This window comes from Salmo salar, chromosome ssa21, assembly GCF_905237065.1.
Source record: "Salmo salar chromosome ssa21, Ssal_v3.1, whole genome shotgun sequence".
Taxonomy (NCBI): domain Eukaryota; kingdom Metazoa; phylum Chordata; class Actinopteri; order Salmoniformes; family Salmonidae; genus Salmo; species Salmo salar.
In genome coordinates this window covers 58,573,554-58,600,208 of record NC_059462.1, presented here as the reverse complement: position 1 = coordinate 58,600,208, position 26,655 = coordinate 58,573,554, and the positions used below count along the sequence as shown (strand labels likewise).

General features: G+C 44.3%; 1 protein-coding gene across 1 annotated transcript in view; it reads left to right on the top strand.

Moving 5' to 3' along the window:
* pfkla (phosphofructokinase, liver a) overlaps positions 1-26,655 on the top strand; it is a 52,528-nt gene that overhangs the window by 2,407 nt on the left and 23,466 nt on the right. Inside the window, 7 exon segments of the mRNA XM_045704945.1 lie at positions 2,721-2,739; positions 2,741-2,792; positions 5,770-5,847; positions 22,033-22,222; positions 22,458-22,623; positions 23,297-23,341; positions 23,451-23,559. Coding sequence (XP_045560901.1) covers positions 2,721-2,739; positions 2,741-2,792; positions 5,770-5,847; positions 22,033-22,222; positions 22,458-22,623; positions 23,297-23,341; positions 23,451-23,559 — 659 coding nt within the window.

Sequence of the window (26,655 nt, the reverse complement as noted above, 5' to 3'; positions counted from 1 at the left end):
AAAAAACATAACAATTATTTTAAGAATTATAGATACAGAACTCCTCTATGCACTCGATATGTCCGATTTTTAAAATAGCTTTTCGGTGAAAGCACATTTTGCAATATTCTCAGTAGATAGCCCAGCCATCACGGCTAGCCATTTAGACACCGACCAAGTTTAGCCCTGATCAAACTCCGATTTACTATTACAAAAGTTTGATTACGTTTGTTGTCTTCGTCAGAATGCACTCCCAGGACTGCTACTTCAATAACAAATGTTGGTTTGGTCCAAAATAATCCATCGTTATATCCAAATAGCGGCGTTTTGTTCGTGCGTTCTAGACACTATCCGAAATGGTAAATCAGGGTTACGAGCAAGGCGCAATTCATGACAAAAGATTTCGAAATATTCCATTACCGTACTTCGAAGCATGTCAACCGCTGTTTAAAATCAATTTTTATGCCAATTTTCTCGTAGAAAAGCGATAATATTCCGACCGGGAATCAGAGTTTCGGTAAATAGAGGGAAAAACAGAAAGACGGGGGCGGCCAGTGCACGCGCCTAAGCCCACTGTCCCCTGATCGGCCACTTTACAAACGCGATAATGTGTTTCAGCCAGGGCTTTGAATTACGTCATTCAGCTTTTTCCCGGGCTCTGAGAGCCCATTGGAGCCGTAGGAAGTGTCACGTAACAGCAGAGATCCCCTGTAATGGATAGAGATAATAAAGAAGGGCAAGAAATGGTCAGACAGGGTACTTCCTGTACAGAATCTTCTCAGGTTTTGGCCTGCCATATGAGTTCTGTTATACTCAGACACCATTCAAACAGTTTTAGAAACTTTGGAGTGTTTTCTATCCAAAGCTAATAATTATATGCATATTCTAGTTTCTGGGCAGGAGTAATAATCAGATTAAATCGGGTACGTTTTTTATCCAGCCGTGAAAATACTGCCCCCTAGCCATAACAGGTTAATGATGGTGTTGGAGTCGTGCCTGGCCGTGCAGTCATGAGTGAACAGGGAGTACAGGAGGGGACTGAGCACGCACCCCTGAGGGGCCCCTGTGTTGAGGATCAGCGTGGCAGATGTGTTGTTACCTACCCTCACCACCTGGGGGCGGCCTGTCAGGAAGTCCAGGATCCAGTTGCAGAGGGAGGTGTTTAGTCCCAGGATCCTTAGCTTAGTGATGAGCTTTGAGGGTACTATGGTGTTGAACGCTGAGCTGTAGTCAATGAATAGCATTCTCACATAGGTGTTCCTTTTGTCCAGGTGGGAAAGGGCAGTGTGGAGTGCAATAGAGATTGCATCATCTGTGGATCTGTTAGGGCGGTATCCAAATTGGAGTGGGTCTAGGGTTTCTGGGATAATGGTGTTTAATGTGACCCATGACCAGCCTTTCAAAGCACTTCATGGCTACGGATGTGAGTGGTACGGGTCTGTAGTCTTTTAGGCAGGTTACCTTAGTGAATAAGTGAAACCTTAAAGTTAGCCTTTTTTTGATAAAACTATACTAAATATGTCAATGTCACCAAATAACTGTTTTGCGTTGAAGGTCTACAGTAGCCTAAACAGCACTTTCTGTAGCTGGAGGACGGCTATTTTCCGTCCTCCTCTGGGTACATTGATTTCAATACAAAACCTAGGAGGCTCATGTTTCTCAACCCCTTCCATAGACTTACACAGTAATCATGACAACTTCCGGAGGACGTCCTCCAACCTATCAGATTTCTTGCAGCATGAACTGACACCCAATCAAAAGATCACAGAATGAATCTAGTACTGAAAGCATAAACTACAGCTAGCTAGCACTGCAGTGTATAAAACATGTAGTCAGAGTGAGAGACAAAAAAATAGTTGAACAGTTTTTAACAAGGAGAAGCAGCAGAGAGAGAACAAGAGAAAGCTAGCTATATTTTTACCAGACCTGGGATTTCGGGGTTTTAAGCCTGAATGATTTTGTCTCCGCTCCGAGTATTCTGCCCTGCTGGGATGGTGTAAAACAAACTAGGCTACACTGCAATACTCCAACATGAGCCCCGGACTGCCCTGCCTTTATAATGCTGCCTAAAACCAGCATTTCTGTAAACGGTGGTACTTTAAAAGCAGAGTCAAAATAGTTTTCCAAATATAATTTTTGATTCGTCCAAAGAAATTATATTTCGGCGCGCGTGGGGCGACTGCTCATTCCCTGAGGGCGAGAGCACAAAGATGAGAAGGACGGAGTGAAACTTTGTTAGCTTGCTATTACTATAGCCCACGATGATGTAATTCAGAGTTATTGACCTCACGGTAAGCCAGATGTAATTCAGAGTTATTGACCTCACGGTAAGCCAGATGTAATTCAGAGTTATTGACCTCACGGTAAGCCAGATGTAATTCAGAGTTATTGACCTCACGGTAAGCCAGATGTAATTCAGAGTTATTGACCTCACGGTAAGCCAGATTCCAGTAATTTACATTTCAACATGTTGACTGAAAAGCTGCACTGAGAGATAATGTCATTGTAAATAAGAATTTGTTCTTAACTGACTTGCGTAGTTAAATAAAAGGTTAATACAATATATAAAAAAATAGACATATAGACATTTTCTATGCGCATGGCCTCATTACTGGCCCAGCGCTCTGACCACTAGGCTACCTGCCACCCCGATATTAAACAATATATGATCAAAGAAATCTATAGTATGACAGATGTATTTTTTTTTATTGCAGTTTGTAATCTGACCCTCTGATATCCAGGAATGAATGCAGCTGTCCGCTGTGACCCGGATGGGGATATTTGTTGGAGCCAAGATGTATCTCGTATATGAGGTACTGTTATCCATACGCCATCTATTTTACCCCACACCAGTTTTAAAACATATCTTTCATTACCCTGCGTCTTACAGTCAGTTAGCCTAGTTAGCCTGCGTCTTACGGTTAGTTAGCCTAGTTAGCCTGCGTCTTACGGTTAGTTAGCCTGTGTCTTACAGTTAGTTAGCCTGCGTCTTGCGGTTAGTTAGCCTGCCTGCGTCTTGTGGTTAGTTAGTTAGCCTGTGTCTTGCGGCTAGTTAGCCAGCCTGTGTCTTGCGGCTAGTTAGCCAGCCTGTGTCTTGCGGCTAGTTAGCCAGCCTGTGTCTTGCGGCTAGTTAGCCAGCCTGTGTCTTGCGGCTAGTTAGTTAGCCAGCCTGTGTCTTGCGGCTAGTTAGTTAGCCAGCCTGTGTCTTGCGGCTAGTTAGTTAGCCAGCCTGTGTCTTGCGGCTAGTTAGTTAGCCAGCCTGTGTCTTGCGGCTAGTTAGTTAGCCAGCCTGTGTCTTGCGGCTAGTTAGTTAGCCAGCCTGTGTCTTGCGGCTAGTTAGTTAGCCAGCCTGTGTCTTGCGGCTAGTTAGTTAGCCAGCCTGTGTCTTGCGGCTAGTTAGTTAGCCAGCCTGTGTCTTGCGGCTAGTTAGTTAGCCAGCCTGTGTCTTGCGGCTAGTTAGTTAGCCAGCCTGTGTCTTGCGGCTAGTTAGTTAGCCAGCCTGCGTCTTGCGGCTAGTTAGTTAGCCAGCCTGCGTCTTGCGGCTAGTTAGTTAGCCAGCCTGCGTCTTGCGGCTAGTTAGCCTGCGGCTTGCGGTTAGTTAGCCAGCCTGCGTCTTGCGGTTAGTTAGTTAGCCTGTGTCTTGCGGCTAGTTAGTTAGCCTGCGGCTAGTTAGTTAGCCTGCGGCTAGTTAGTTAGCCTGCGTCTTGCGGCTAGTTAGTTAGCCTGCGTCTTGCGGTCAGTTAGCCAGCCTGCGTCTTGCGGTCAGTTAGCCAGCCTGCGTCTTGCGGTCAGTTAGCCAGCCTGCGTCTTGCGGTCAGTTAGCCAGCCTGCGTCTTGCGGTCAGTTGGTTAGCCAGACTGCTTCTTGCGGTCAGTTAGTTAGCCAGCCTGCGTCTTGCGGTCAGTTAGTTAGCCAGCCTGCGTCTTGCGGTTAGTTAGTTAGCCTAGTTAGCCTGCGTCTTGCGGTTAGTTAGTTAGCCTGTGTCTTGCGGCTAGTTAGCCAGCCTGTGTCTTGCGGCTAGTTAGCCAGCCTGTGTCTTGCGGCTAGTTAGTTAGCCAGCCTGTGTCTTGCGGCTAGTTAGTTAGCCAGCCTGCGTCTTGCGGCTAGTTAGTTAGCCAGCCTGCGTCTTGCGGCTAGTTAGCCTGCGGCTTGCGGTTAGTTAGCCAGCCTGCGTCTTGCGGTTAGTTAGTTAGCCTGTGTCTTGCGGCTAGTTAGTTAGCCTGCAGCTAGTTAGTTAGCCTGCGGCTAGTTAGTTAGCCTGCGTCTTGCGGCTAGTTAGTTAGCCTGCGTCTTGCGGTCAGTTAGCCAGCCTGCGTCTTGCGGTCAGTTAGCCAGCCTGCGTCTTGCGGTCAGTTAGCCAGCCTGCGTCTTGCGGTCAGTTAGCCAGCCTGCGTCTTGCGGTCAGTTGGTTAGCCAGACTGCTTCTTGCGGTCAGTTAGTTAGCCAGCCTGCGTCTTGCGGTCAGTTAGTTAGCCAGCCTGCGTCTTGCGGTTAGTTAGTTAGCCTAGTTAGCCTGCGTCTTGCGGTTAGTTAGTTAGCCTGTGTCTTGCGGCTAGTTAGCCAGCCTGTGTCTTGCGGCTAGTTAGCCAGCCTGTGTCTTGCGGCTAGTTAGTTAGCCAGCCTGTGTCTTGCGGCTAGTTAGTTAGCCAGCCTGTGTCTTGCGGCTAGTTAGTTAGCCAGCCTGTGTCTTGCGGCTAGTTAGTTAGCCAGCCTGTGTCTTGCGGCTAGTTAGTTAGCCAGCCTGTGTCTTGCGGCTAGTTAGTTAGCCAGCCTGTGTCTTGCGGCTAGTTAGTTAGCCAGCCTGTGTCTTGCGGCTAGTTAGTTAGCCAGCCTGTGTCTTGCGGCTAGTTAGTTAGCCAGCCTGTGTCTTGCGGCTAGTTAGTTAGCCAGCCTGTGTCTTGCGGCTAGTTAGTTAGCCAGCCTGTGTCTTGCGGCTAGTTAGTTAGCCAGCCTGTGTCTTGCGGCTAGTTAGTTAGCCAGCCTGCGTCTTGCGGCTAGTTAGTTAGCCAGCCTGCGTCTTGCGGCTAGTTAGTTAGCCAGCGGCTTGCGGTTAGTTAGCCAGCCTGCGTCTTGCGGTTAGTTAGTTAGCCTGCGTCTTGCGGCTAGTTAGTTAGCCTGCGGCTAGTTAGTTAGCCTGCGGCTAGTTAGTTAGCCTGCGTCTTGCGGCTAGTTAGTTAGCCTGCGTCTTGCGGCTAGTTAGTTAGCCTGCGTCTTGCGGTCAGTTAGCCAGCCTGCGTCTTGCGGTCAGTTAGCCAGCCTGCGTCTTGCGGTCAGTTAGCCAGCCTGCGTCTTGCGGTCAGTTGGTTAGCCAGACTGCTTCTTGCGGTCAGTTAGTTAGCCAGCCTGCGTCTTGCGGTCAGTTAGTTAGCCTAGTTAGCCTGCGTCTTGCGGTCAGTTAGTTAGCCTAGTTAGCCTGCGTCTTGCGGTTAGTTAGTTAGCCTAGTTAGCCTGCGTCTTGCGATCAGTTAGCCAGCCTGCGTCTTGCGGTCAGTTAGCCAGCCTGCGTCTTGCGGTCAGTTAGCCAGCCTGCGTCTTGCGGTTAGTTAGTTAGCCTGCGTCTTGCGGTTAGTTAGCCAGCCTGCGTCTTGCGGTTAGTTAGCCAGCCTGCGTCTTGCGGTTAGCCAGCCTGTGTCTTGCGGCTAGTTAGTTAGCCTGCGTCTTACATGTCCGAAGCTTCTTTGTTTCCTTCAACTGACATTATCAGTAATATGACAATAGGATGTTCTGCTCCGTCATGACCAGTATTGATCTGATTGCAAGATGTGATTTGATGATTTTTTTTTCTCTCAGGGCTACCAGGGTCTGGTGGATGGAGGGGACAACATCAAGCTGGCCCACTGGCAGAGTGTCACCAACATCATACAGCAGGTAATAGTGACCTATAGTAGCTAATGCACTCTGAAAGAGAAGTCTAAACTCTACTGGTGCCAGGAGTCATGATCAGAGCCATTTACATGGGATGATCAAAAGAGCGGGACCAAAAATCGGCTCTGGCATTTCTACCACCATTTTCTTCCTTGAGCACCATTATTATCCAGATCATTAGAATTGTTCTAAAATAAAAAAGTAAACAATACCCAATAGGAAGAAAAATAATTCCCGCCCATCTGGCATTTGTCTGAAATGCCAGATTGTCTTTATTTTTTTTTTAATTTAACTTTTATTTAACCAGGAAAAACCCATTGAGGTTAAAAACCTATTTTTCGAGGACGACCTGGCAAGGAGGCAAAACGGGGGAATAGCAGCGTGTCCAGTACACCCCTGGCTTGAGCTTTGATGGTGAGGGAAGGAGAAATATTTGAAGTGATCACCAACTGTGTCGGGCGGATCAACATGATGAACTGTGTCTCTTTCTCTGATCCTCATGACACGTCTCTTCAGCATCTGGTTTGATTGAACTATTTCTCTCCAAAAACAGTGAGGTCCAGAAGTATTGGGACTGTAAACACGTGTCTAGTTTTCATGCGAGTAAAGTCGTACCGTATAAATACAAAAATCACGAAAGCTGTGATAATTTGTTTATTCGACATGGTGGGATCTTTTTGAGTCAGTAAAAAGACAGTGGAAAATCTTTTTTTTTTTTTTGTATAAATTGTATAAATGCTGACAGGTCATTAGGTCATTTGACATGGTGGGATCTCTTTGTGTCAGTAAAATTAATAATGCGAGAAATGGATGGAAATCCTTTATGTGTAAATATTGATATAATAACCAGTTTATGGAAGGTAACTTGGAGTCAGGTGAGGATCTGTTGTGTGGTCCCCCCCCACTACGACGCTGGGAAACCATGCAGTCTATTAGACTACAGATGAAATAACTGATGAACTTCACAGGGTGGTGATAGTACGCGGTGATGAACTTCCCAGGGTGGTGATAGTACGCGGTGATGAACTTCACAGGGTGGTGATAGTACGCGGTGATGAACTTCACAGGGTGGTGATAGTACGCGGTGATGAACTTCCCAGGGTGGTGATAGTACGCGGTGATGAACTTCACAGGGTGGTGATAGTACGCGGTGATGAACTTCCACAGGGTGGTGATAGTACGCGGTGATGAACTTCCCAGGGTGGTGATAGTACGCGGTGATGAACTTCACAGGGTGGTGATAGTACGCGGTGATGAACTTCACAGGGTGGTGATAGTACGCGGTGATGAACTTCACAGGGTGGGGATAGTACGCGGTGATGAACTTCACAGGGTGGTGATAGTACGCGGTGATGAACTTCCCAGGGTGGTGATAGTACGCGGTGATGAACTTCACAGGGTGGTGATAGTACGCGGTGATGAACTTCACAGGGTGGGGATAGTGCGCGGTGATGAACTTCACAGGGTGGTGAAAGCGCACGGGGATGAACTTCACAGGGTGGTGAAAGCGCACGGGGATGAACTTCACAGGGTGGTGAAAGCGCACGGGGATGAACTTCACAGGGTGGTGAAAGTACACGGTGATGGGCTTGATGCTCCTTTCCAATAAATATCAAGGGTCTTATTCTGGTGACATGATGAAATGTACACTGGACACCAGTACCAAGTCGATTTGCAGGGGTACAAGGTAGTTGAGCGAGATATGTACACATACACTGAGTGTACGAAACATTAGGAACACCTTCCTAATATTGAGTAATATATTCGTCAGGACATGGACTCTACAAGGTGTCGAAAGCGTTCCACAGGGATGCTGGCCCATGTTGACTCCAATGCTTCCCACAGTTGTGTCAAATTGGCTGGAGGTCCTTTGGGTGGTGGACCATTGTTGATACACACTGGAAACTGTCCAGCAGCGTTGCCGGTCTAGACACACTCAAAACGGTGCGCCTGGCCCCTACTACCATACCCTGTTCAAAGACACAAATCTTTCGTCTTGCCTATTCACCCTCTGAATGGCACACACATACACAATCCATGTCTCAAGGCTTAAAAATCCTTCTATAACCTGTCTCCTCCCCTTCATCTACACTGATTTGAAATGGATTTAACAAGTGACATCAATAAGGGATCATAGCTGTCACCTGGATTCACCTGGTCAGTCTGTCATGGAAAGGCAGGTGTTCCTAATGTAGGTTGGGATAAAGTGACTAGACAACAGGATAGATAATAGACAGTAACAGCTGCATATGTGATGAGTCAAAGAGATAGTCAATGCAGATAGTCCAGGTAGCTATTGGTTAAATCAAATGTATTTGTCACATGCGCCGAATACGACAGGTATTTGGTATTTTATTAGTATCCCCATTAGTTCCTGCCAAGGCAGCAGCTACTTTTCCTGGGGTTTATTATGGATCCCCATTAGTTCCTGCCAAGGCAGCAGCTACTCTTCCTGGGGTTTATTATGGATCCCCATTAGTTCCTGCCAAGGCAGCAGCTACTCTTCCTGGGGTTTATTATGGATCCCCATTAGTTCCTGCCAAGGCAGCAGCTACTCTTCCTGGGGTTTATTATGGATCCCCATTAGTTCCTGCCAAGGCAGCAGCTACTCTTCCTGGGGTTTATTATGGATCCCCATTAGTTCCTGCCAAGGCAGCAGCTACTCTTCCTGGGGTTTATTATGGATCCCCATTAGTTCCTGCCAAGGCAGCAGCTACTTTTCCTGGGGTTTATTATGGATCCCCATTAGTTCCCTGCCAAGGCAGCAGCTACTCTTCCTGGGGTTTATTATGGATCCCCATTAGTTCCTGCCAAGGCAGCAGCTACTCTTCCTGGGGTTTATTATGGATCCCCATTATTTCCTGCCAAGGCAGCAGCTACTCTTCCTGGGGTTTATTATGGATCCCCATTAGTTCCTGCCAAGGCAGCAGCTACTCTTCCTGGGGTTTGTTATGGATCCCCATTAGTTCCTGCCAAGGCAGCAGCTACTCTTCCTGGGGTCCACATGAAATATAAAACATGATACAGAACATTAATAGACAAGAACAGTTCAAGGACAGAACTAAAAAAAGGCACAGGTAGCCTACATATCAATACATAGACACAAACTATCCAGGTCAAATAGGGGAGAGGCGTTGTGCTGTGAGGTGTTGCTTTATCTGTTTTCTGAAACCAGGTTTGCTGTTTATTTGAGCAATATGAGACGGAAGGAAGTTCCATGCAGAATTGGCTCTATATAATACTGTACGCTTTCTTGAATTTGTTCTGGATTTGGGGACTGTGGGGGGAGGGGGGACCTGGTGGTATGTCTGGTGGGGTAAAGTGTGTACGTCAGAGCTGTGTGTAAGTTGACTATGTAAACCATTTGGGATTTTCAACAGAATGTTTCTTATAAAAAGAAGTGATGCAGTTAGTCTCTCCTCAACTCTTATCCAAGAAAGACTGGCGTAGTATTTATATCAGCCCTCTGATTACAATGAAGAGCAAAACGTGCCGCTCTGTTCTGGACCAGCTGCAGCTTGACTAGGTCTTTCCTTGCAGCACTGGACCACACGACTGGACAATAATCAAGATTAGACAAAACTAGAGTCTGCAGGACTTGCTTTGTGTCAAAAAAGCAGAGCATCTCTTTACTATGAACAGACCTCTCCCCAGACCTCTCCCCATTGAATCTATATGTTTTGACCATGACAGTTTACAATCTAAGGTAACGCCAAGTAATTTAGTCTCCTCAACTTGTTCAACAGCCACACCATTTATTACCAGATTCAGCTGAGGTCTAGAACTTAAGGAATGATTTGTACCAAATACATAGCTCTTAGTTTTAGAGATGTTCAGGACCAGTTTATTACTGGCCACCCATTTCAAAACAGACTGCAACTCTTTAAGGGTTTCAGTGACTTCATTAGCTTTGGTTGCTGATGCGTATATGCTTGAATCATCAGCATAAATGGACACGCATGCTTTGTTTAATGCCAGTGAGTAGAGGGCCTAGAGAGCTGCCCTGCGGTACACCACACTTTACATGTTTGACATTAGAGACGCTTCCATTAAAGAAAACCCTTTGAGTTCTATCTGATAGATAACTCTGAATCCACTATATGGCAGAGGTTGAAAAGCCATAACACATACTTTACGTTTTTCACAACAACAGGTTATGGTCAATGATATCAAAGGCTGCACTGAAATCTAACAGTACAGCTCCCGCAATCTTCTTATTATCAAATTCTTTCAACCAATCATCAGTCATTTGTGTCAGTGCAGTACATGTTGAGTGCCCTTCTCTATAAGCATGCTGAAAGTCTGTTGTTCATTTGTTTACAGAGAAATAGCATTGTATTTGGTCAAACACCATTTTTTTGCTAAGAGCTGGCAGCAAGCTGATCGGTCTGCTGTTAGAACCAGTAAAGGCTGCTTTACCACTCTTGGCTTCCCTCCAGGCCTGAGAACTAGTGATGCACCGATATGACATTTTTTGGGGCCGATATCCGATGTTTTCCTTGCCAAAAAGATACAAATAGTGTTATTTGACGTGTCAAGTAAGCTTGTTGACCAACCTATTGAACTGGGTAAGTCAGTTAAGAACAAATTCTTATTTACAATGACGGCCTAGGAATACTGGGTTAACTGCCTTGTTCAGAGGCAGAACAACATTTTTTTTTCACTTGTCAGCTCGGGGATTCGATCTAACAACCTTTCAGTTACTGGCCCAACGCTCTAACCACTAGGCTACCTGCTGGTTACTGGCCCAACGCTCTAACCACTAGGCTACCTGCTGGTTACTGGCCCAACGCTCTAACCACTAGGCTACCTGCTGGTTACTGGCCCAACGCTCTAACCACTAGGCTACCTGCTGGTTACTGGCCCAACGCTCTAACCACTAGGCTACCTGCTGGTTACTGGCCCAACGCTCTAACCACTAGGCTACCTGCTGGTTACTGGCCCAACGCTCTAACCACTAGGCTACCTGCTGGTTACTGGCCCAACGCTCTAACCACTAGGCTACCTGCTGGTTACTGGCCCAACGCTCTAACCACTAGGCTACCTGCTGGTTACTGGCCCAACGCTCTAACCACTAGGCTACCTGCTGGTTACTGGCCCAACGCTCTAACCACTAGGCTACCTGCTGGTTACTGGCCCAACGCTCTAACCACTAGGCTACCTGCTGGTTACTGGCCCAACGCTCTAACCACTAGGCTACCTGCTGGTTACTGGCCCAACGCTCTAACCACTAGGCTACCTGCTGGTTACTGGCTCCAACGCTCTAACCACTAGGCTACCTGCTGGTTAGCTGGCCCAACGCTCTAACCACTAGGCTACCTGCTGGTCTACTGGCCCAACGCTCTAACCACTAGGCTACCTGCTGGTCCAACGCCCACTGGCTAGCTACCCTGTCAATGCGCTCGTAACCATTGCTCTACATGGTGTAACCACTAGGCTATGTGAACGCTCTAACCACTCACTCTAACCACTAGGCTACCTGCTGGTCCAACGCTCTAACCACTACGTCTGCTATGATGCTGGTAAAGTTGTCTCGCGCACCTACAGTGCTGGTCATAAAAATAAAGCTAGCTAGCTCATGGATACAAACAATGTTCTTCCCCAAAAACATAGCAAAACGACGATCTGTTTCAGTAGCTATAGTTAGCTAGTTGACTATCTAGCTAGGTCTCTTCATCTAAAATAAACCTAATTTATAAGACAGTTCTTATTTGATTAATGGTGGTCGGACCCATCTATGTGAAGCTAGCCACAATACGGATTAGCCACAATACGGATTAGCCACAATACGGATTAGCCACAATAGTGGACTTTGCAGTTAGCCTTCAGAATAAAAGGATGTCATTGACAGTGATGCAAATGAATAAAAATAGTCGAATTATGCCATCCTTTAATAGAGTATGCTAAACGAGGTTGGAATGTTATAGAAAATCAACAAAAGACAATTTGACAAATCTGTTGAAATCATAATGGATGTATTATACTTTAGAATTGAATCGAGGCCATCCTTATTACACTGTACAGCCTTACCTATGGGTTATTCCACTGTACAGCCTTACCTATGGGTTATTCCACTGTACAGCCTTACCTATGGGTTATTCCACTGTACAGCCTTACCTATGGGTTATTTCACTGTACAGCCTTACCTATGGGTTATTTCACTGTACAGCCTTACCTATGGGTTATTCCACTGTACAGCCTTACCTATGGGTTATTTCACTGTACAGCCTTACCTATGGGTTATTTCACTGTACAGCCTTACCTATGGGTTATTCCACTGTACAGCCTTACCTATGGGTTATTCCACTGTACAGCCTTACCTATGGGTTATTTCACTGTACAGCCTTACCTATGGGTTATTCCACTGTACAGCCTTACCTATGGGTTATTCCACTGTACAGCCTTACCTATGGGTTATTCCACTGTACAGCCTTACCTATGGGTTATTCCACTGTACAGCCTTACCTATGGGTTATTTCACTGTACAGCCTTACCTATGGGTTATTTCACTGTACAGCCTTACCTATGGGTTATGGATCAATAACATGGGGTATCAGTCTACTCAGTGACACCCAGAGAACATTAGCATTGTAGCTCTTGTTGCGGGACTCTGAAACAACCGTGAATTGAGCCACATTTATTGTCAACCTGTGTGTATTGAACGACTATTCCCAAGGAAAAACAATACTGTGTGGATGTTTTGGAGTCTGAAAACTCTGAGGAGGACGTTGGGGAAAGAATTATCTTGGGTATTGAGTAGACTGATACCCCATTTCATTGATCCCCAATCCTTAGGTAAAACTGTACAGTGCAATATGAATATCAATACACACAATAGGCTGACTGGGGAGGTGATTTCACCCAGTCACAGTCCCGCGATAAGAGCTACAACGCTAATATTTGTGTAAACTCTCCCCAGTTGTGTTCTGTGGGTCATCGAGTAGACTGACACCCCATTTCATTGCTTCACATTCCAACCTTGTTTAACATTATCTAGTCTAAATATGACATGATTCCACCAATTGTAACCTTCTGCATCACTTTCAAAGAGGTACTTTTTATTTAGAAGGCAAACCGCAAATTCCACAATTGTGCCGAATCCTTATTGTGGCTAGCTTCACAACACATGTCCGGTCCAGCATCACTAGTCCGGTGAAGCTAGCTGGTTACTTATAACGTTAGCTTTGGGCAACAGGGTTAAATAAGTTTAATGAACTGAAGTTCAATTTCAATAGGCGAACAACAAGTGGCTTCCTAGATAATACTGACTCACAAGGATTCCTAAATCATTGCTAAGAATAGTGAAAAATGACTGCAGTTTGTACTGGTCATTGTTTTCAGGCTGGTTGTGTCGGTGCTAGCTTGGTACCAAGCTAAAGCTAGCTAGCTAAGCTACCCCAGAATTTGCGGTTGAACAAATAATGCTTTATTACCAACTCGGTATTGTAAACACATAGTTTGTGGCCAGTGTTTGCTTGTTAGCTGACTTTTTTGTACAGCTTTGACAGTGATACTGATAGTAGTTGTGACACTTGGCTTACAGATTCAGAACACACACCATTCTCTAATAGAACTGTGCAATTTGACGTGTCAAATTAAAAGCTTATTTAAAACGTCAAATAGTGTTATTTGACGTGTATCTTTTTTTGACACGTTCACTGTTCGTTGTTGCCATTTTCTATCTAAGTTTGCCCACTTTGCCAATGAAGTAACTATTAAAATAATTAGCAACATCAAATGGTTTTTGTGATGAATAAGCCATCTGATTCGATGCCCAGTGATGTACTGGGCCGTACGCTCTACCCTCTGTTGCGCCTTATGGTCAGATGCCGAGTTATTGCCATACCAGGTGGTGATGCAACCGGTCAGGATGCTCTCGATGGTGGAGATGTATAACTTTTTGAGGATCTGGGGACCCATGCCAAATCTTTTGACGTGCCCTCTTCACAACTGTCTCGGTGTGTTTGGACCATGATAGTTTATTGGTGATGTGGACACCAAGGAACTTGAAACTCTCAACCGCTGAACTACAGCCCCATCAATGTGAATGGGGGCCTGTTCGGCCCACCTTTTCCTGTAGTCCATGATCAGCTCCTTTGTCTTGCTCACATTGAGGGAGAGGTTGTTGTCCTGGCACCACACTGCCAAGTCTCTGACCTCCTCCCTATAGGCTGTCTCATCGTTGTCAGTGATCAGGCCAACCACTGTTGTGTCGTCAGCAAACTTAATGATTGTGTTGGAGTCGTGCTTGTCCACGCAGTCGTGGGTGAACAGGGAGTACAGGAGGGGACTGAGCACGCACCCCTGGGGAGCTCCAGTGTTGAGGATCAGCGTGGCAGATGTGTTGTTACCTACCCTTACCACCTGGGGGCGGCCCGTCAGGAAGTCCAGGATCCAGTTTCAGAGGGAGGTGTTTAGTCCCAGGGTCCTTAGCTTTGTGATGAGCTTTGAGGGCACTATGGTGTTGAACGCTGAGCTGTAGTCAATGAATAGCATTCTCACATAGGTGTTCCTTTTGTCCAGGTGGGAAAGGGCAGTGTGGAGTGCGATTGAGATTACGTCATCTGTGGATCTGTTGGGGCGGTATGCGGTTTGGAGTGGGTCTAGGGTTTCTGGCATGAGGACTTTTCTCCAAAAAGTACGATCTTTGTCCCGTTGTGAAGTTGCAAACTGTAGTCTGGCTTTTTTATGGCGGTTTTGGAGCAGTGGCTTCTTCCTTGCTGAGCGGCCTTTCAGGTTATGTCGATATAGGACTTGTTTTACTGTGGATATAGATACTTTTGTACCTGTTTCCTCCAGCATCTTCATAAGGTCCTTTGCTGTTGTTCTGGGATTGATTTGCACTTTTCACACCAAAGTACGTTCATCTCTAGGAGACAGAACGCGTCTCCTTCCTGAGCGGTATGATGGCTGCGGGGTCCCATGGTGTTTATACTGGCATACTATTGTTTGTACAGATGAACGTGGTACCTTCAGGCATTTGGAAATTGTTCACAAGGATGAACCAGACTTTTGCAACAGTTTTATTTATCGGCTTTTCATTTACTTTTTTGGTCCGAAAGCCGGCAATTGCCAGCTAACGGAAAAGCTGCTGCCAATTGGCTATGCAGCCAGACTTATTTGCCATTCCTTTTGCCCCTCAACCATAACACATTTTTATGGATTTAAGTTTTTATAGTAATTTTCTTAATGTGTGCATGTTTATTAGTAACTGGAATAAGCAATTTCTTAAATGCTATAATTGCAGTGTCTGGTTGTGTCCCATTGTACACCACAGACCAGGAAATATTATGTACATCTTCAACATAGGAATCAAAACCTATTGTTTGACCTCTTGTCCACTATATTAGGCCCAGCCTTTGGAACTTTGGTTTACCTAGACATGGCTACGATATTATAATCATTCACATCCTATGGATATGAATGATGCTTTAGAGCAGATTTCTGCAGCATTAGTAAAAGATGTGATCAATAGATGTGGATGATTTCATTCCTGTGCTGTTTGTAACTACCCTGGTAGGTTGACTGATAACCTGAACCAGGTTGTAGGTACTGGTTACATTTTGAAGCTTTTTCTTGAGTGGACACCTTAATGAAAGCCAGTCAATATAGGTCACCCAGAAAATATGCCCCTCTAATGATATCATATACATTATCAAGCATTTCACACACATGATCCATATTCACTTGGTGGTCTAAAGCAACTTCCCACCAGAATAGGCTTTAGGTGAAGCAGGAGAACCTGTAGACATTTTTACCAAAACAGCATTTAACATGAGATCCTCTAAGCTTTACAGGAATATGACTCTGAATATAAACAGCAACACCTCCCCCATTGGCATTCCTGTCTTTTCTGTAGATGTTGTAACCATGTATTGCTATCGTGAAGGGTGTTATCTAAGTGTGTTTCAGAGATAGTCACTATATGCATGTTATCTGTTACTGGCAGGTTATTGATTTTTTTTTTAGCCTTGTTTCTTAGGCTACAGTGCCTTCAGAATGTATTTACTCTGCTTGACTTTTTCCACATTTTGTTGTTACAAAGTGGGATTTAAATTGATTTTCATAGTTGATAAAAAAATGACAATCTACACAACACATTCTGTAATGTCAAAGTGGAAGAAAAAATTCTAACATTTGTTAAGAATGAATGAAAAATAAAACCTGTGTGTGTGTGTATACTGTATCTTGATTAGATAAGTATTCAACCCTCTGAGACAATACAGGTTAGAATCACCTTTGGCCACGATTTACAGCTGTGAGTCTTTCTGGGTAGAGCTTTCCACGCCAGGATTGTGTAACATTTGCCAATTATTCTTTTCAAAATTCTTCCAAGCTCTGTCAAATTGATTGTCTAGCAATGATCAACAATCATGTTGAGTTCTCGCCATAGATTTTCAAGCAGATTTAAGTCAGAACTGTAACTCTGTCACTCAGGAGCATTCACGCTTCTTCGTATGCAACTCCAGTGGAGATTTGGCATTGTGTTTTAGGTTATTGTCCTGCTGAATTGTAGAGAAGGTAGGTGGTCGTGGTTTCCCCAGCAAGTTGTGAAGCGCTACGATTTGCTTTCTTAGGGTAGAAAGCTCAGTCTGATCGATAGTCCTCCGCAAGTAGGCCGTTGTTGCATTGAAAATCCGGTTGGTCCACAGTGTCCCGGAAAATAGCATAGGAAACACAACTCCTACAACGCAGGAAGCATTCGCCTCCATGAGAAGAGGCAGTCCCAAATCGGGAAAATCCAAGCAGCTATCTTTTTATTTATTTTTATTTAACCAGGTAGGCCAGTTGAGAACAAGTTCTCATTTACAACTGCGACCTGGCCAAGATAAAGCAAAGCAGTGCGACAAAAAAAAACATTTTCGTTAGCTTGATGGCTAGCAGCTCTTTGAAAGTGGCAGCTCTAGCCTTTAGCGCAGTGCGGACTTTGCCTGTAATCCATGGCTTCTGGTTGGGAAATGTACGTATGGTCACTGTGGGCATGACGTCATCGATGCACTTCTTAATGAAGCCGGTGACTGATGTGGTAAACTGCTCAATGATATCGAATGAATCCTGGAACATGGAATCCAGTCTTTGCTAGCGTAGCTTAGCATCCACTTCATCGGAACACCTCTGTATTGAGCGCATCACAAATACTTCCTGTTTGAGTTTTTTGCTTCTAAGCAAGAATCATGAGGATAGAGTTATGGTCAGATTTGCCAAGTAGAGGGTGAGGGAGAGCTTTGTATGTGTGGACTAAAGGTGATCTAGAGTTGTGTTTTTTTTAAAGTTTTTTTCACCTCTAGTTGCACAGGTGACATAATCACCAGCCACTATGGGTGCCGCCACAGGATGTGCATTTTCTTGTTTGCGTGCTATGAATATGGAACCAAATACTACACTTTTTACTGCTTTAATACACATACTGTGTGAATTTGTCCCAATACTTTTGGTTCCCTAAAATTGTGGGGGGGGCGGGCTGTGTACAAAAAGTGATTTAATTTCTAAACGGTTCACCTGACATGGATGAAAATAATCTCAAATTAAAACTGACAGTCTGCACTTTAACCTTTAATTTCAAATCTAAAGTGCTGGAGTACAGAGCCAAAACAAGAATTAAAATTGTCACTGTCCCAATACTGTTGGAGCTCATTGTCTCTTCTCTGTTCTCTCCCTCCCTGCCTGTCTAGTTCTGATTGTCAGATGGTAAGTGTCTTTCTGCGTGTGGTGCTGTAGCCTGTAGCTCATCAGTAGATAAATAGCAGAGATGTAATTGCCGCAATCTTATGTTCTAGTGCGTTTTTATACTCTTATCAATGTTTTAAAGCAGTCTAATTCAGTGTTTTGTGTGTGTTTGTTTGTGTTGTTGAATGTTATACAACGGGTGGTTTTGATCCTGAATGCTGATTGGTTAAAACTGCATTCCAGTCGGTGTCTATTCCACAAGTTACCACCGGCTAAATCTATGACGTTGAAATGCCTATTTACTCTGTTCCATCTGACTGCGCAATCCACTGTCTCGTCAGCCCAGCCAGGCAATTTATAAACTTGATCTCCACTATAAAAAACATCTAGACATGATCTTTTAGTCTAACATTTAGTTTTCAACAGCGGAGATTTGTATAAACCTTGCTGTGTGTGTCTGTGTCGGGATGAGACAGAGAGGCAGGCAGTGTTTCCCAGCCAGTCGAAATCATGAATCGGCTGTCATCATTTTTATGCATACAGTTAATTCGGAAAGTATTCAGACCCCTTCCCTTTTTCCACATTTTGTTACGGTACAGCCTTATACTAAAATTGATTACATTTTTTTCCCTCATCAATACCCAATAATGACAAAGCGAGCACAGTTTTTTTTTGTAATTTATAAAAATTTTAAAAAAAGATACCTTATTTACATCAGTATTCAGATCCTTTGCTCTGAGACTCGAAATTGAGCTCAGGTGCTTCCTGTTTCCATTGATCATCCTTGAGATGTTTCTACAACTTGATTGGAGTCCACCTGTGGTAGATTCAATTGATTGGACATGATTTGTAAAGGCACACACCTGTCTATACAAAGGTCCCACAGTGCATATCAGAGCAAAAACCAAGCCATGAGGTCGAAGGAATTGTCCGTAGAGCTCAGAGACAGGATTGTGTCGAGGCACAGATCTGGGAAAAGGTACCAAAACATTTCTGCAGCATTGAAGGTCCCCAAGAACACAGTGGCCTCCATACTTTAAAAGGTTCCATTTTTTTTTTATGATTTTTTAAAATGTTTTATTTAACTAGGCAAGCCAAACCCGGATGACGCTAGGCCAATTGTGCGCCGCCCTATGGGACTCCCAATGACGGCCAGATATGATACAGCCTGGATCCGAACCAGGGACTGTAGTGACGTCTCTTGCACTGAGATGGCAGTGCCTTAGACTGCTGCGCCACTCAGGAGTTCTAATTCCCCAATCCCATTTTTAAATGGAAGAAGTTTGGAACCACCAAGACTTAAGAGCTGGCCAACCGGACCAAACTGAGCAATCTGGGGAGAAGGGCCTTGGTCAGGGAGGTGACCAAGAACCCGATGGTCACTCTGACAGAGCTCCAGAGTTCCTCTGTGGAGATGGGAGAACTTTCCAGAAGGACAACCATCTCTGCAGCATTCCACCAATCGGGCCTTTATGGTAGGGTGGCCAGACGGAAGCCACTCCTCAGTAAAAGGCACATGACAGCCTGCTTGGAGTTTGCCAAAAGGCACCTAAAGGACTCTCAGACCATGAGAAACAAGATTCTCTGCTCTGATGTAACCTTGATTGAAGTCTTTGGCCTGTATGCCAAGGGTCACGTCTGGAGGAGACATGGCACCATCCCTACAGTGAAGCATGGTGGTGGCAGCATCATGCTGTGGGGATATTTTTCAGGGACTGGGAGACTAGTCAGGATCAAGGGAAAGATGAATGGAGCAAAGTACCGAGATGTCTTTGATGAAAACCTGCTCCAGAGATCTCAGGACCTCAGACTGGGGCGAAGGTTCACCTTCCAACAGGACAACGACCCTAAGCACACAGCCAAGACAATGCAGGAGTAGCTTTGGGACAAGTTTCTGAACGTCCTTGAGTGTCCCGGACTTGAACCCAATCCTACATCTCTGGAGAGACCTGAAAATAGCTGTGTGGCAACGCTCCCCATCCAACCTGACGGAGCTTGAGAGGATCTGCAGAGAAGAATGGGAGAAACTCCCCAAATACAGGTGTGCCAAGGTTGTAGCGTCATACCCAAGAAGACTCAAGGCTGGAATCGCTGGCAAAGGTGCTTCAATAAAGTACTGAGTAAAGGTTCTGAATACTTATGGAAATGTAATATTTCAGGATTTTTTTTGTTTCTAGATTTGCAAAAATGTCTACAAACCTGTTTTTGCTTTGTCGTTATGGGGTATTAGTCAAGCATAAGGCTGTAACGTAACAAATTGTGGAAAAAGTCAAGAGGTCTCAATACTTTCCAAATGCACTGTATATACAAAGAAATGTAAATTGAAAAAAGGCCAAACAAAATGAAGTGCAGCTAGTTTACAGCCTTTCCAGCTTCAGTTTCAACTGATTGTGTTAGCTGTGTTGTTGGCTAGCTCCTCTGAACAACAGTGTTCTGACGAGAGAGCACATTTTCTATGCCAGGTGAAATCACTCCTCATTAGCTCATTGTTACGGATGTATTCAAATAAAATATCACTAGGAAACAACTTGCAAATGCAGATACTTTGCTGTTATTCTGGCTGCACTTTTTGACGCGACTGTAAGTTAACCTTATTTGGCTCGCTAGCAGGCAAGGGATTAGAACGTTGCCAGTATGGCAATGGAACATTTTAGAACGAACGACTGGGTCGCGTCCATAGATACAGAACAAAAAGACTGACCGACTGGGTCTCGTCCATAGATACAGAACAAAAACAACTGGGTCGCGTCCATGGCAACCGAGCCGATAGAACAAACGACCAGCCGGCTTGTGGAAGGATGAAATAGTATGAATAAATTAATCAAAATAACTTTTGTAATGAATATATGTAAATTATTTTAATATGTTGTTATCCCGTTGTATAAATGTGATAATGCCCCACACCCGTGCCAATATATCCTCCAAACACCGTCTTCTCGGGCATTATCAGATAACTTTTTGTTCTCAGAGTTGTCCTAATGCTGTGTGTAGACGGGCTGAGTGGCCCTCCCTGTCCAATGAATGCTGTGTTGTATAATAGCCTGTACATGTTATGTGTGGGTGCTATCCATCGCTATGGTGCTATCCATCGCCATGGTGCTTTCCATCGCCATGGTGCTTTCCATCGCCACGGTGCTATCCATCGCCACGGTGCTATCCATCGCCATGGTGCTATCCATCGCCATGGTGCTATCCATCGCCATGGTGCTATCCATCGCCATGGTGCTTTCCATCGCCATGGTGCTTTCCATAGCGATGAGTTGCGCATTGTTACACAATTAGGGAGGAGCACGCCGACGCGGTAGGGAGCTCGATTTGACCTCTGCATGCCTCCGGTAGGGAGCTCGATTTGACCTCTGCATGCCTCCGGTAGGGAGCTCGATTTGACCTCTGCATGCCTCCGGTAGGGAGCTCGATTTGACCTCTGGAGGCTCCGTAATTGCGTCACACCCTCCGAACCACATTTTCCGATTTAAGCAGGGATTGTTTTTAAGAAATGCGAACTGTACAATTTTTAGCTAGCTGGACAAAAACCCAGCAACAACGCATCAATTGGCTTTTAGTGTGAAACTGGGACTTTAACTATTGCTACCTCAGCCCTGCTAAATATGCTTTGATGAAAATGTCCTGTTTCTGTGTGCAGTAGGTTGACTGCATCCCATTCTTATTTGCTGTAGTGTAATCTATAGTATTACATTCCATGTGAGTGAGTGGGGCTCGAACCGGGTCGAGCCCGAACCGGGTCGAGCCCAACCCGGGCTCGAACCAGGGACCCTCTGCACACATCAACAACTGACACCCCACGAAGCGTCGTTACCCATCGCGCCACAAAAGCCGCGGCCCTTGCAGAGCAAAGGGGAAACCCTACTTCAAGTCTCAGAGCGAGTGACGTCACCCGATTTAAATGCTATTAGCGCGCACCACCGCTAACTAACTAGCCATTTCACATCGGTTACACCACCGCTAACTAGCTAGCCATTTCACATCGGTTACACCACCGCTAACTAGCTAGCCATTTCACATCGGTTACACCACCGCTAACTAGCTAGCCATTTCACATCGGTTACACCACCGCTAACTAGCTAGCCATTTCACATCGGTTACACCACCGCTAACTAGCTAGCCATTTCACATCGGTTACACCACCGCTAACTAGCTAGCCATTTCACATCGGTTACACCACCGCTAACTAGCTAGCCATTTCACATCGGTTACACCACCGCTAACTAGCTAGCCATTTCACATCGGTTACACCACCGCTAACCAGCTAGCCATTTCACATCGGTTACACCACCGCTAACTAGCTAGCCATTTCACATCGGTTACGCCACCGCTAACTAGCTAGCCATTTCACATCGGTTACGCCACCGCTAACTAGCTAGCCATTTCACATCGGTTACGCCACCGCTAACTAGCTAGCCATTTCACATCGGTTACACTAGCTCCCCGGCACATAGACTATTGCAGCATAGATACTGGAGACTTGACTGTGACTGTGGTCTCCTTCGGTCTGTCCCTCAGGGTGGCACGGTGATCGGCAGTGCTCGCTGTAAGGTCTTCACCACGCGGGACGGGCGCCTGGCAGCAGCCTTTAACCTGGTGAAGAGAGGCATCGCCAATCTGTGTGTGTGTGGAGGAGACGGCAGCCTCACCGGAGCTAACATCTTCAGGAGCGAGTGGAGTGGACTGCTGGCTGAATTGGTTCAGAAAGGTACACACACACACACACACAGAGACACAAACACTCTCTTAATAAAATACTTATTCTGTAATGAATACATTTTGCTTTATAGATCTTTAACTTTTCTGAGTCATTTCACCATATTTTGGGTTAGGATATGGCACACAGTATCCAGTGTGTCAGCTTGTGTGTGTGTGTGTGTCTCTGTGTGTGTCTGTGTTTCTCTCTCTGTGTGTGTGTGTGTGTGTGTGTGTGCGCCCCGCAGGCCGGATCACAGACACCCTAGCAAAGCAGCATGATCACCTGAACATCGTAGGATTGGTTGGATCAATAGACAACGACTTCTGTGGGACAGATATGACCATCGGGGCCGACTCCGCCCTGCATCGCATCATGGAGATAGTGGACGCCATCACTACCACCGCACAGAGGTACGACACAGTTTAATCAGTTTACATGTTTGTCTTTAACAGACGCTCTTGTCCAGAGAGACTTTACAACAACACAGGTCTAGGACTATACATCCTATACAACAACACAGGACTATACATCCTGTACAACAACACAGGACTATACATCCTGTACAACAACACAGGACTATACATCCTGTACAACAACACAGGACTATACATCCTGTACAACAACACAGGACTATACATCCTGTACAACAACACAGGACTATACATCCTGTACAACAACACAGGACTATACATCCTGTACAACAACACAGGACTATACATCCTGTACAACAACACAGGTCTAGGACTATACATCCTTATTGGACATGATTTGGAAAGGCACACACCTGTCTATATAAGGTCCCACAGTTGACAATACATGTCAGAGCAAAAACCAAGCCATGAGGTCAAAGGAATTGTCCGTAGAGCCCCGAGACAGGATTGTATCGAGGCACAGATCTGGTAAAGCGTACCAAAACATTTCTGTAGCGTTGATAGTAAAGTGACGAGACAATCAGGAGAGATAATAAACAGAGTAGCAGCAGCGCGTGTGTGAGAAGTATAAATTAAATTCAATGACAACATTAATGCGGTTTGTACTAAATTTCTTTTTAAATCAGTTCTGAGTAAAGAGTTTATTTTACAGCCACCAGCGTGCATTTGTCCTCGAGGTCATGGGACGCCACTGTGGGTAAGTTCTGCATGTTAATGTTGTGTTATTTTAGGGTTAATGTTATGAATGACCTCTGTAACCTCTCTAAAACAGGCTATTCCATTAGATGAACGTTCTCCCTCAACAGGTATCTAGCGTTGGTGTCCGCGCTGGCCTCCGGAGCAGACTGGCTCTTCATCCCAGAGGCTCCACCAGTAGACGGATGGGAAGACCACATGTGTGCCCGTCTGGAGCATGTGAGACTGGGGCTGGGACTACTACTATATCCTGTTCTATTTCATTCTATACTGTTCTATACTGTTGTATTCTATCCTGTTCTATTTCATTCTATACTGTTCTATCCTGTTCTGTTCTATCCTGTTCTATTTCATTCTATACTGTTGTATTCTATCCTGTTCTATTTCATTCTATACTGTTCTATCCTGTTCTGTTCTATCCTGTTCTGTTCTATCCTGTTCTGTTCTATCCTGTTCTGTTCTATCCTGTTCTATCCGATCCTGTTCTATCCTGTTCTATTTCATTCTATCCTGTTCTATTTCATTCTATCCTGTTCTGTTCTATCCTGTTCTATCCGATCCTGTTCTATCCTGTTCTATTTCATTCTATCCTGTCCTGTTCTATCCTGTTCTGTTCTATTTCATTCTATACTGTTCTATACTGTTGTATTCTATCCTGTTGTATTTCATTCTATACTGTTCTATCCTGTTGTATTCTATCCTGTTCTATTTCATTCTATACTGTTCTATCCTGTTCTGTTCTATTCTGTCCTGTTCTGTCCTGTTGTATTCTATCCTGTTGTATTTCATTCTATACTGTTCTATCCTGTTCTGTTCTATCCTGTTCTATTTCATTCTATACTGTTCTATCCTGTTCTATTCTATCCTGTTCTATTTCATTCTATACTGTTCTATCCTGTTCTGTTCTATTCTGTCCTGTTCTATCCTGTTGTATTCTATCCTGTTGTATTTCATTCTATACTGTTCTATCCTGTTCTGTTCTATCCTGTCCTGTTCTATCCTGTTCTATTCTATCCTGTTCTATTTCATTCTATACTGTTCTATCCTGTCCTGTTCTATCCTGTTCTGTTCTATTTCATTCTATACTGTTCTATACTGTTGTATTCTATCCTGTTGTATTTCATTCTATACTGTTCTATCCTGTTGTATTCTATCCTGTTCTATTTCATTCTATACTGTTCTATCCTGTTCTGTTCTATTCTGTCCTGTTCTATCCTGTTCTGTTCTGTTCTGTCCTGTTCTATCCTGTTCTATTCTATCCTGTTCTATTCTATCCTGTTCTATTCTATCCTGTTCTATTCTATCCTGTTCTATCCTGTTCTATCCTGTCCTGTTCTGTTCTGTCCTGTCCTGTCCTGTTCTGTCCTGTTCTATCCTGTTCTGTTCTGTCCTGTTCTGTTCTGTTCTGTCCTGTTGTATCCTGTCCTGTTCTGTTCTGTCCTGTTGTATCCTGTCCTGTTCTATCCTGTCCTGTCCTGTCCTGTCCTGTTCTGTTCTGTCCTGTTCTGTTCTGTCCTGTTCTGTTCTGTTCTGTCCTGTTCTGTCCTGTCCTGTTCTATCCTGTCCTGTTCTGTCCTGTTCTGTTCTATTCTATCCTGTTCTATACTGTTCTATCCTGTCCTGTTCTGTCCTGTTCTATACTGTTCTATCCTGTTCTATTCTGTTCTGTCCTGTTCTGTTCTGTCCTGTTCTATCCTGTCCTGTTCTGTCCTGTTCTATCCTGTTCTATCCTGTTCTATCCTGTTCTATCCTGTCCTGTTCTATCCTGTCCTGTTCTATCCTGTTCTATTCTATCCTGTTCTATTCTGTCCTGTTCTATCCTGTTCTGTTCTGTCCTGTTCTATCCTGTTCTGTTCTGTCCTGTTCTATCTTGTTCTGTCCTGTTCTGTTCTATTCTATCCTGTTCTATACTGTCCTGTGCTATCCTGTTCTATTCTATCCTGTTCTATTCTGTCCTGTTCTGTTCTGTCCTGTCCTGTTCTGTTCTATTCTATCCTGTTCTATACTGTTCTATCCTGTTCTGTTCTGTCCTGTTCTATCCTGTTCTATCCTGTTCTATTCTATCCTGTTCTATTCTGTCCTGTTCTGTTCTGTCCTGTCCTGTTCTGTTCTATTCTATCCTGTTCTATACTGTTCTATCCTGTTCTGTTCTGTCCTGTTCTATACTGTTCTATCCTGTTCTGTTCTGTCCTGTTCTATCCTGTTCTATTCTATCCTGTTCTATTCTATCCTGTTCTATTCTATCCTGTTCTATTCTGTCCTGTTCTGTTCTGTCCTGTCCTGTTCTGTTCTATTCTATCCTGTTCTATACTGTTCTATCCTGTTCTGTTCTGTCCTGTTCTATCCTGTTCTATCCTGTTCTATCCTGTTCTATTCTATCCTGTTCTATTCTGTCCTGTTCTGTTCTGTCCTGTCCTGTTCTGTTCTATTCTATCCTGTTCTATACTGTTCTATCCTGTTCTGTTCTGTCCTGTTCTATACTGTTCTATCCTGTTCTGTTCTGTCCTGTTCTATCCTGTTCTATTCTATCCTGTTCTATTCTATCCTGTTCTGTTCTGTCCTGTTCTATCCTGTTCTGTCCTGTTCTATCCTGTTCTGTTCTGTCCTGTTCTATCCTGTCCTATTCTATCCTGTCCTGTCCTATTCTATCCTGTTCTATACTGCAACAATTTCTAAGATTTTACTGAGTTACTGTTCATATCAGGAAATCGGTCAATTGAAATAAATTCATTAGGCCCTTATCTATGGATTTCACATGACTGTGCAGGGGCACAGCCATTGGCACAGCCATTTTTTTTCCCACAAAAGGGCTATATTACAGACTGAAATACTCCTTATATTCTGTTGTATTATATTCTGTTGTATTATATTCTGTTGTATTATATTCTGTTGTATTATATTCTGTTGTATTATATTCTGTTGTATTATATTCTGTTGTATTATATTCTGTTGTATTATATTCTGTTGTATTATATTCTGTTGTATTATATTCTGTTGTATTATATTCTGTTGTATTATATTCTGTTGTATTATATTCTGTTGTATTATATTCTGTTCTGTTGTATTCTGTTCTGTTGTATTCTGTTCTGTTGTATTATATTCTGTTGTATTATATTCTGTTGTATTATGTTCTGTTGTATTATGTTCTGTTGTATTATGTTCTGTTGTTGTATTATGTTCTGTTGTTGTATTATATTCTGTTGTATTATATTCTGTTGTATTATATTCTGTTGTATTATATTCTGTTGTATTATATTCTGTATTCTGTTGTATTATATTCTGTATTCTGTTGTATTATATTCTGTTGTATTATAT